The following is a 12,148-nucleotide window of genomic DNA, read 5'->3' on the forward strand; positions in this document are numbered from 1 at the left end:
TATTCGATCTTGATGTTAATACCATACTCAACCCTAACGGAAGCTAATTAATTTTATATCAACAGTGTATCTGATGTTATTTAACGCATTGCCATTAATAGATATGCCGTCTACAATTTTATTTAGCACTTTTGAAAATATAAAGCGAAAAATTTAGCATAGAATTAAAATTGAATAGTAAGGGTAATAAAATGCAGCCTTGTCTTACGCCTCTTTCTATATCGATGTAAGAAGATAAGTTTAATATTTGCACACTGTTTCCAGTACAGTTTTTTTTCTTTTTATATTTTTTTTTTTAGAAAACTATTGATGATACATAAAAAGAACATTTTTTTTTTATTACCGACCAAGAGTCCCCAAAGGAAAATATCTAACGATCACAGTTCTAAAATTGTAATAAATCGCTGGTAGAAACAAAAATGGGTATTAATTTTTATTTAAATAAATTGTTTGACTATCTACGGTATTTATATAGCAGTAGAATTTTAATTTTAACCGTAGATTATAACATTTTTCTAATTCACGTAGTGGTAGGTACTTACGTTCTTCATCATAACTTTTAATTTAACTTCCGATCGAGTAGAAATTTGAAAACCCTTTTCTACTGGCAACACTGACAGCACAAACAATTTGTGTCTGATTTATTTAATTTTTAAATACGTTACTCGAAATAATCTGAACCAAAAATCTGAACTAAAAATTGTTACGCTTGAAACGTAATAATTTCTGTGCGTGATAATCAAATTTTAAAGGCACATTGCATTTTATCGATACTTGTGATGACTTGACGTTTTGTTTGCAACTGAAGCCAGATGTGCCTGCAGGCATACCTATACGACGCGGTAACGCATATGTGCCTGATATTGTTTATTTAGTTACAATAGTAACATAATAAATTAAACTTGTATCTTGCAACAAAGAGGATACAAATATCTACTTCATATTTCATCTGTGTGCAGAATTAAATATTTATTCTGTGCTTGCAAAGTTTCAAACTCTGACTAGCTTCACTCCAGTCGCCATTGCAAAGTGCAAACCTTTTGATGTTTTGCTAACTTCAGATTATTGTTTGAGTGGTTTGATCATCGTTCATCAATCAAGCGGTTTTTATTAATTAGTTATTTTTACATTATTCTCAATGTTGTGCCAATTCGTTTCGTAAATAAGCTTTTCAGAACCGTTAAAAGTTCATTCAATGCGCTAAATAACATTAATACTATCGGTTATGTTTGCAAACGTGCATATGCTTTGTTGTGAGGACCACCTTTATCTACTGTCACTAAACTAGCAACTAAATTTTTCTATAATGAAACATAAGTTTCTCGCTGTTTAATATGCTAGTTGATGCCAGGTAGTCTACAATAAGAATATAATTAAGGCGTTGATGTGCCGTAATGAGAGTGGCGTTCCCATTCGGTGTACCTTTGAGGAGAATGTACGGTTGCGTTTAGAAAACGAGAAAGAGTGATCCAGGGTTTAGTATGGAGACAGTGAAGGATGAGGAGCGCTTGCGGCGCCTACGCGCGCTTGAGGAGAAGTTGTGCGATCCTCGATCCACCGGCAACGTGGATTGTTTGCTCGACACCGTCACGGCACTCATCTCCGACTGCGATCACCATGCCATTCGACGAATGAAAAACGTCGAGGCCTACATCAGCAGATGTGAGCAATCCTATCCATAAATAATTTGCATAACAATAACTATGATCATAAACAGTAAAGAGATTGGTCTATCAGTTGTTAAATTTATCAATATAATCATTCACTGCTGCTAATTAATTTGATTAATTAATTGGCAAATATTAAGGCATCTTAGAAGAATTGTTAAATTGAATTGCTTTAGAGTGGACATGTTTTCTGTATTATTGGTACATTGTATTGTATATTTATGCATATATTTACCAATAAGCATTGGGTCAGCATGGTGGACCACAGCCATACCCTTCTCTTTGTGAGAGAGGACCCTTACCCTGTAGTGGGCTAGTAATATGTCAATGAAATAACACAGATGCAGTCTAGGAAGTTAGTAAGCTCACCAGTTAGGCATGGGACTGTTATGTTTAATCCTTACCACAAATTGGGTTCTATGTAGCATTATAACATAATGCTAAATTACTTAGTAGCACATCTTTGGTGGTAAGGCGGTAACATCTAGACATGGCTAAAGCTTACAATCAGACTAAAATTATTGTATGCCACCTCAAAACTGTTGAAAATCATTTTTTCTTATGACTGATTGAATGGTACATTTGCTTGGAGTCTGTTTTGGGTGAAGCACTGTTACCTAAAAGTCAGTTTTCTCAAATTTTCTAATATTAAGCCATTGACACCTGTATTGGCTTTGGTCTAGATAAAGTATTTGGCTAAAGTTAGTTACTAATAAAAGTAACAACACTTCTGCTAAGCAATTGAACAGTGGAATAAGCTAGCTGAGCTAAGCAAAAAATAGACTAAGTACGTCTAAACCTGGCCGTTATGCTAACTTAGGATTTAAGCCATACCATTTTATATAAGTGTAAACATGTTGATAAATGGTAATGCTGAGTGATATTAGTGACCTATAAAGAAAGTAGTGTATATATATTACATATGTTATATCACTCAGAACTGCACCTATATAAATTGGTATGACTGATAAAATATTATTATCAAAACAAATGGTTATGTTAGGTCTATGCATGCTTAGTAGTTTATATACTATAAGCACATACTTTTAGAAATAATAACTGCAAATAAATAAGATAATTAGAACTGTTTATTTTTAATTTATAATTCTTTTATAAAAATACTGTCATCTTACATAAAGTGTCTAGTTTATCATACTTTTACAACATATGATATTACAAATAGTGTATTTTACTTAAAGCTGCTGCGATTTATTTGGCAATTTTACATTTATTTATATTGTTTCAGATGAAGTATTTGCATCTGAGGTTGTGGATTTGCGTATGAGAGCAGCAGATTTTGACCTTATTAAAGTAATAGGTCGGGGGGCATTTGGCGAGGTACAGTTAGTCAGGTATAAATCTACTCGTCAGGTATTTGCTATGAAATTACTTAGCAAAGTTGAAATGATAAAAAGATCTGACTCTACATTTTTTTGGGAGGAGAGGCATATAATGGCACATGCTAATTCTGAATGGATTCTCAAACTGCACTTTGCATTTCAAGACCAAAAATATCTTTACATGGTCATGGATTACATGCCTGGTGGTGATCTCGTTAATCTCATGTCTAATTATGATATACCTGAAAAATGGGCCAAATTTTACACTATGGAAATTGTTCTTGCATTAGATGTTATCCATGGAATGGGTTTTGTTCACAGAGATGTAAAACCTGACAATATGTTAATTGACAAATATGGGCATTTGAAGTTAGCAGATTTTGGCACATGTATGAGAATGGGCCCAGATGGTCTTGTACGTGCTAGCAATGCTGTAGGCACTCCTGATTATATTTCTCCTGAGGTATTACAGTCACAAAATGGAGAAGGTGTATATGGTAGAGAATGTGATTGGTGGGCAGTAGGAATATTTTTATATGAAATGTTAATAGGTGATCCACCATTTTATGCAGATAGCTTAGTAGGAACTTATGGAAAAATTATGGATCATAGAAATTCATTGCAATTTCCTGATGATGTAGAAATTTCTAAGGAAGCAAAATCGCTAATTAGAGGTTTGCTAACAGATCGAATAAAGCGACTTGGAAAAAATAGTGTAAATGAAATTAAACAACATCCTTTCTTTATAAATGATCAATGGAGTTTTGATAATTTAAGAGATTCTGTGCCGCCAGTTGTACCTGAATTATCTAGTGATGATGACACCAGGAACTTTGATGATAATATTGAAAAATCTGATGCTTTAGATGAAGCCTTTCCAGATCCTAAAGCTTTTGTGGGTAACCATTTACCATTTGTAGGATTTACATATAATGGTGATTATCAACTTTGTGGGGGTAAATCAAAACCGTCTGATGTTGTTGATACTATATCTAGCAACCATATTAATAACGTGGGCTCTGAAGCTATATTGCAATTAGAAAAATTACTAGAAAGAGAAAGAGATGCAAGACGTAAATTTGAAGATAGAGAAGTATTTCTTTGTGCTCAATTAGATGAACTATCTCAAAGGGAAAGTAGAAGTAAAAAAATTATTGCTGATACAGATAAAGAGTTGGCTCTACTAAAACATGATCTGAAAGAAATACAACGTAAAGCTGAAATAGAGGCAGATGCCAGAAGAAAAGCAGAATTTAACTATAGTGATGTCAAACGTCGCTTTGATGAAGAACAGAGTAAAAGAGTTAAGGAAATGAATAATTTACATATATATAATGAAAAGGTAAATGCCTTAGAAAAACAATTGACAGAAATGCGTGAGAAACTCAAACAGGAATCTGAGGCAGCCGCCAAATCTAGAAAACAAGCGGCTGAACTCAGTGCTGCTCAAGCGGCAGCTGCTGCAGTGAGCGACGGCACTGTGTCCAGCTTGCGTGCGCAGCGGGATGTCCTTGAAAGAGAATGTGGTAGTTTATCTGAAGAATTGGGAACAGTGAAAGCAGCTAAACAAAGAGCAGAAGCTTCAGTGGCTGAAGCAAACAGTCGTTTAAATGCCGCCCATACTGAGCTGGAGAGATCATCAACAAGACTCGGGCAAATAATGACAGATAATAGGCAGCTATCAGAAAGAGTTTCGTCTTTGGAAAAGGAATGTGCCTCAATGGCTCATGATCTTAGAGCTTCTCAACATTTATACCAACAAGAAGTACGAGCGCATCAGGAGACACAACGCTCACAGTTGCTCTCTAAGCAGGAAGCAAATTTAGAAGTTGTTAAGGGTGAGCCATTTCTAGTCGTATTCGTAAATAACATTATTTACTTAATCTTTAATACCATTATTAGATAATATTAGAAATATCACTTTTTAAACAATGCTAAGTAGTTCCAAATGTTGACATGTTTTGTTCCTATATCATGTTTAATATTTTGCATGCCTCAGGAACATTGGAAAAAATATTAACAGGTTTGTCCATTATGCTAATATAACATTGATTTTGTTTACTAGTACTTTATTGGGTTATCATGCATTAAATCATGCGTTATAGATGTTAAAAATTTAAGCAGTTTAACATTATTGCTACAACCCTTTTATATTTTTAGTTACTTGCATGAGAAACGATATCTTAAAGTAGTCAGTTTTATTGAAAGTTATGAGAAAAAATACAGCGGAAAGTTAGTTTAAGTCGTTTATTGTAATTCTACAGCATTACAAGGCAAATTAAATGAGGAGAAGCAAGCTAGATTGCGAGCAGACTCAGCATCTCAGGAGAAAGACCGTCAAATGTCGATGCTAAGCGTTGACTACCGGCAGATGCAGCAGCGTTTACAAAAACTGGAGGGTGAACATAGACAAGAAAGTGAAAAGGTAATGATTTATTTGATTTTTACAAAATATGTGTATTTTATTTATATAATAAATGTTTAAGGACGAGTCAACCTTTAGGGCTACAAATTATTTATGAGCCTGATAAGAAATCTCTAGATATCCATAGAAGATCCAGATTAACTGATGCAGCAATATATATAAATAGCTCAATGAATTTAGCAGCTAAAGTTATAATGAGTTGGGATATGGGAGTATGGGTTATTGCTCGGAGAAATGATGGCTGCTAGGGTTCTAGTGTAGGAATCGTGAAACCACAATGGGAACGCCGGATTTGGTGAACCCTCTATAAGACTGGAATTTAGAAATCCTTGTTAAACAGGAGTTGCTCAGTTTTATCGGTTGAAATGTTAATGGTGCAAAATAGTTCACTGACAAGAATGAAAACGAGCCTGTTTTGAAAGAGGAAGCCAGTGTTTAGTGTTGAAATACGTCGTATATTATGAAGTTTTTATTTTTAATTAATAATTATTGACGGACCAATCGGATGACCTGATGGTTAGTGGAAAAAAATCGCATATAAAATGAAACACTAAGCAGGGCAAGCAAGGAAAACGCCCTCCACCATCCTGCCCTGTTTTCACCAAGCTGAGGTGTAGAAGTTAAGCATCATGTGTCTGTAACTTCAGGGGCAACCGCGCCCTTCAGACCGGACCACACCATTGCAACAATGCTGCTTTGCGGCAGAAATAAACGCGGTAGTAGGTACTTCCCCGGACGTGCTCTGTCTACTACTAAAATGTAATAAAAGACGTAATTTGCTATATGATCGTGACATCAAACGTTGGTCTCAGGTTGTTGGGCTGCAAGCCGCATTAGAGCAGGAGCGTGCGGCGCGGCTCGCGGCTAGTGCGGAAACCGCAGCCGCAGAGGCGGCCAGCCGCGCGGCCCACTCAGAACGCGAGTCGCGTTCCCGGGATCTCATGTCTGTACGTGCGGCTCTGCACGACACTTCCGAGAAACTCGCCGCAGCCGCAGCGGAGCGCGATATGCATTATGCTCGGGTAAGTCACACACATTTTCCTTGTAGATACATGAGATGTATGATTGAGTTCTAGCGAAAAGTGGTAGAGCTTGATAGTGCCTACCATAGTGCTTGTCAAAAATTAAGAATTGTTATTAAAATTACTTATCGTCGCGGGGTACCGCTAGTATACTATAATGCGAAACTGTGTGTTGTTAAGTCCGTGTTACAAACAGCAACGGCGCAACGGTAAAGATCTGGAGAGTGTCATTAACTAAGAAATATGTGCGGACAAAGGTGCTGTTTGAAGCTAATTATAAATATGTTTATTGCCAGATTGTAAGTAGGTATACAAGGTGTAGTATAGTGCTACACGCGGAGGTAGGCATATTGTAATCGAACTTCTATTGAGTAGAACTTAGTCCACCTTGGGAGGTAGTAGTTCGCTTGTGAATTCGATACAATTATTGTGATGGGTACCTATATGATACCGTTGTAACTTAACATTAATTCAAATCATCTATAAATATGGCCTGCACATTGTGTCCATAAACTTTCAAAAGTTGGTTTGTTTTAGTCGCTTGTGTACATCAACTAGCCTCAACGCGATCAAATAGTAATAATAATAATTATGAGGCTTTAGGCTTGGTTTCTCATTGAATTTTACGATACAATATCTTCTAGCATAAGAACATATTTTCCGTTTCGAAAAATCTAAAATATCCAATCTTCACATGCATTAAAAACGCTTAGATTCCCGCGACTAGGAACGTCAAATGTTTTTTTTTGTAAGGTCGTTGTTTGATTTTTTCTGATTCAACGCGTTTTGTAATGTTGCGTTCAGAGATTATGTCATTACTTATGTGGCAATGCAGATTACATAAATACTTGATATCGCGTTTAACAAAAGGAAGAAAGATACATAGATAATATATATGGTTTACCTCAAAAGATCATAAATAAATAATGAGTCAACATAAATATGAAATCATCAGCCTTTATATACAACATTTTTTTAACCCGATTACGGAAGGGTATTGTATTTAACAGTCCATATTATGTGTTATATGGTTTAAGTATTAAGATGTTCTATGGTTTTGCAGCCTCTTTTGGTATATTTATGATAAATGAAATTGCGTATCAATCCCCAGCTATAATTGCGCAAATCGACCAAAATACTGTTGAAGAATCGATGACGGGATCGAATTAAAAATATCCGTCTTTATCTATATCCGTCTATTTTTTTAAGTTGGTTAAAAAAGAGACAAATGAATTTTAAAAAACCTTGTATAAGTTTGTATAGAGAAATTTTATATATTGCAATTTGAAACATAGGTATTTTCATTCTGTAAACGGGCATATAGGTACATCAGAGGAGGTAGCGAACAATCGCTAGTTTATTAAAACATTGAAGGTTATAAACATCACAAGGGAATTAAAAAGAATGTGAGTCATGTCAAATGGGAGTCTATCGGCACTTTTATCATGCTATACTAATATTATAAATTTGAGAGTGCGTTTTTTTATTTGATCCTTCTTTCATATAGTAGCGGATTCACTTTTCTTTTGTCATCATTTATGCATTCAATCTACCTATAGGCACTCCCTAAGGCAGCCAAGTTAGGCTCTATCCTCTGCATCTTGGTTGTCTGGCTGATGCCGCTTTAAGGTCGTCTGTTTCACAACTTTTTTGCACCCCCTAATGAGGTGGGTATTACTTTCAGTTTACGCACACCGAGTGATTCTCCAACTTAAAATGACATTTTTATATTCTTTATTGCTTTTATAAGTGAATATAAATAGACAAATGTTGTAAAAACAATTTTTTACATTCACATGATATTTTAAAATCTTTTTTTATTATTTAAACTAATTAAAATATTGTTTAAAAAAGTTCTGTCTTGGACGTCCGTGTGTCTGTATCTTTTTCGGTCACGATAACGAGCGAAATACTTAGGTCTGATGTTTAAATTGTTTTCTTAGAGTAGGAAATACGTAATGTGCATATACACTTATTGTCTATTGAGATTGCAAAATAGAGGTTAGAGAGACTTAAAAATCACGGTACGACCCTTAGGAAACAAGCAAACGTGATATATGCAACGCGGTGTGACGAAGTATATTGTGTATATTTTTGAATAAATATTTGTGTATTAATAAATATCTTATGAATGAATACACTTTTATTGTACACCAAAGAAACAAAAAGTAGTTACAAAGATATAAATACAAATCAAGAGAGTACAATTTGGTGGCCTTATCGCTACATAGCGATTTCTTCCAGGCAACCAATGGCGTAAAAGGAAAAAACATAGAAAAGAGGTAGGTGGTGCAATAAATAAGATTTAAAAATGATACAAATATATAAATATAATTATATTCTCTTGATAAAAAAAAAAACTTAAGGAAGATCGCTAGTTTTATCAAACGGAGCTTTTCGATTCAGGTTTCGCAGGCACTTTATAGAATGCATATTTTATAAAACACAATACTTTTACTGTTCTTTGAATTGACGATAGTCTCATCACGCCGAAATAGACTGTCCTTCGGCATTACGACACAATGACTCATAGTGAACACCTAACAGAAAACATGAGCGCACACAAGCAAACATTCTCTGTATACAGATACACCTGCGCGTGCGCCGTCTCCAAGTAAATAAACAGACGATTACGTATTTAGCGGTTTTTCTTCTGTGACTCTTTAGTTATTATTATTGAATGTTTGAACAATTAATAAAATAGTTCGTAACGGTTCACGGAACAGTTGACCTTAAGCTTTTTTCTGAACTATTGTAATATTTTAGGGTTGCTCACATCTTCCAATGGGAAATCGGGTATAAAGCGTCACTCGCGCGACGCAGTCATCTTTCAGTCGCATCCTGTTTTTCCTAGTTTAGGTACTATTCGGCTTAAAATCTATTTGAAGGCGTCAAAATATGTTTGGCGGGAGTCGAACTTGTAAAGGACAAAGTAAACGCAACCCTGTCCACGCGAGATTCGCACTTGTCAGTCATGAGTTTTATATCTTTACACGATTATCACCTTCTTTTTTTTTTTTTTTTGCTCACCATAATATATATTATTCTTCAAATTATACTTTGTATTTATAGAATTGTCTTTTTAACCCTTGACGCAACGTGAATTCGTAAAAACTTTACGTAAGTGCACGATTGGTTTTACGGCGTCTTTAACAAAATCACATACTAGGACGACAGATAATTTTTAGCATTGCCATTCATCATTATCGTCGTATTGACCAATGGTCGTCCACTGCTAACTTAGGTTCATTGTATAGTTTGGTATACATTACAAATATTAGTTTTTTTATGTCTAAAGAACATGCCTAATTAGCATTAAATGTATTTATCTTAATAAGAGTTACTTATACAATATCTAATGTAGGAAGGTAATACGGACGCCAGTATTATGAATTTATGATGTTTCTGCTGACGAATACAATGTATGCAGGTCATACGATACTACAAGACCTTTGTAATTTAACCTAAATAATATTCAAATAAAGCTTTGTACATCTTATCTTTAGGTACAAGTTCGCAGGAATATTACGCCTTAAGATTTAACCTAGATATATTTTCATTCGACTTAACTTTCGGTGGGCAGAGTTCGAATTCCTGCAAGCGCCTGTAACTTTTGGAGTTATGTGCGTTTAATTTAAGGATTTTAAAATATCACTTAACGGTGAAGGAAAACATCTCAAGGAAATCTGCATGCCTGAGAGTTCTCCGTAACATTCTCCAAGGTGTGTGAAGTCTACCAATCCGCACTCGGCCAACTAGGTGAAGTACGGCCTTAACCCTCACCTTAACCTTATTCTGAGAGTAGAGACCCGTGCCGTAGTGAGTCGGTAAAGGTTTGATAATGATCATGATGAAAACATATTTTTTAAGGTTTCTTATACAAGTTGATATTTAAATTATGATTAATTGGAAAGATCGTGAACAGCGAATCTTGTTTACCGAGAAGCATAAGCACCTAAAGAAAGAATATAGATAAAAGTGTTCTCAGAATTGATAGGTGCTAGGTTGCATTTCCAGTTACGATGTGCGATGCTGAGACGTAGCTAGCAATAACCAGCGCGAGCTTAAAGATAAAACTACCAGTATAATTTTTTGTCCGTACTGTGTCATACTCTTTTTACTTCGAACCAAATATTTGTACGTCTGTGCGCGAAGCTTTATTGGACTTAATAGAATTGCATCACCCCCAGTGGCGTGCACAGGGAATATAATGCATATAATGGAAAAATTCCGCTCCAATACGGGTTATATACAATAATTTGGGTATGCAGTGCTTTTGTGCATGTATGAAGTGCACGCCACTGATCACCTCTATACAATGTGTTTCTTCCTGCAGATAAATAATTTCATTTAGTTTTCTTTTAATTTTGAAACTATGCGTTGGAACAACTAAGCTGTGGAACAATAATTCCATTTCCACAAAATCTAAGCTGTTTTATGATAACGAAGCTCAGAGTAATGATGATGATGAGTTCGAAAGTAGGTAAAGGCAGTGTTTTAGTGTGTTTCACAAACATATATCGCTACCCATCCTAGCACATCTTTGGTGGAATGGCAACCTTACAAACTAGGTTTATAGTCTTATGCTGTGCCCTGCGAATTCATCTATGTTAACTTGCGTGCGTAGCACAAAATAATTTTTCTAGTCATACTTGTAATTTCTTAGATAAGCGTGTTTAAACGTAGGTACAAAAGAACTAATAGTTAAAGTACATTTTTTGGATATGGAAAGACATATCATGGTCTGAGTTTTCTGGATTCTGGGTCCCTTTTAATTTGATCAGATTATCCGTGTTCAAATATTAGTGATGTGCAGGCCTATCGAGTATCTCGGTGGTTATTTATCTACGTAAGAAAATAAGAAAGTTACCTTAGTGGCCAAACCGAGATACAGTGCCAAAGACGTCATCTCCGTTGTCTACTCATATGACAGAATGCACACCAAGGTTCGATCGTTGTTTGATAGCAACTTTCTATAGTTTGTAACCTAATTTCATATCCAACGAGATACAAAATGGGCTTGCAGTTGCATCTATAATTTACCATGTAAGGGAAAATCTTTTGATTGGTTTTAGTTTTGGGTATACTCTATACCCTGTACACACGTTCACGATACACTGTAGAATCGTTCGAGTAGCAATAAAATCGGTGCTGTCAGATATCACGTCCCCTATCAATTACAGCATGCTCTAGAATATCGAAGGTTATTTCATCCTTGCTATTAATTATGATAATGAATTGTGAAGTAGGCCTATAAGTCAGAAGGGCCTATAGCCAAACATTTTTGCTACGAACACTGGAGGGCATTTTTTTGGACAGCATATGCCCCAAGAGAAAAAGTTACACGAGGACCTTAATAGGCTGATAAGGATTTTGTCGACGATGATTGATGACTTTTAGTTTTGGTAGTAGTAGTAGAGCTTTTAGTGACGGAGTTCGTCCGGAGAAGTACTACCACCATGCTTATTTCTGCCGCAGCATTGTCGCAATGCTGTATTCCATAGTATATTACTGATCGAAATTGTCTAAGATCAGTATTAAGTAGGTACTTATATGGCTATTAATAAAATGTTTCGCCCCGTCTTGCAAAACAAAACATTTAAAGTCGTGGATTAAACTGTACAATAAACAATGAAGTTATGCGACTTTTATAAGAATTTATTAATGTTATTAAAGCAAATAGCACATGAACGA

The 12,148-nt window shown here is 35.3% G+C and overlaps 1 protein-coding gene across 1 annotated transcript in view; it reads left to right on the plus strand.

Moving 5' to 3' along the window:
- Positions 1-1,040: 1,040 nt before the first annotated feature.
- The window catches only part of LOC120637134 (rho-associated protein kinase 2), a 28,761-nt gene continuing 17,653 nt past the window's right edge, over positions 1,041-12,148 (plus strand). The window contains exons 1-4 of the mRNA XM_039908794.1: positions 1,041-1,662; positions 2,914-4,845; positions 5,272-5,432; positions 6,245-6,454. Coding sequence (XP_039764728.1) covers positions 1,482-1,662; positions 2,914-4,845; positions 5,272-5,432; positions 6,245-6,454 — 2,484 coding nt within the window. The 5' untranslated portion in view covers positions 1,041-1,481. The remainder of the gene's footprint in view (positions 1,663-2,913; positions 4,846-5,271; positions 5,433-6,244; positions 6,455-12,148) is intronic.

This window comes from Pararge aegeria, chromosome 3 (genome assembly GCF_905163445.1).
Source record: "Pararge aegeria chromosome 3, ilParAegt1.1, whole genome shotgun sequence".
Taxonomy (NCBI): Eukaryota; Metazoa; Arthropoda; class Insecta; order Lepidoptera; family Nymphalidae; genus Pararge; species Pararge aegeria.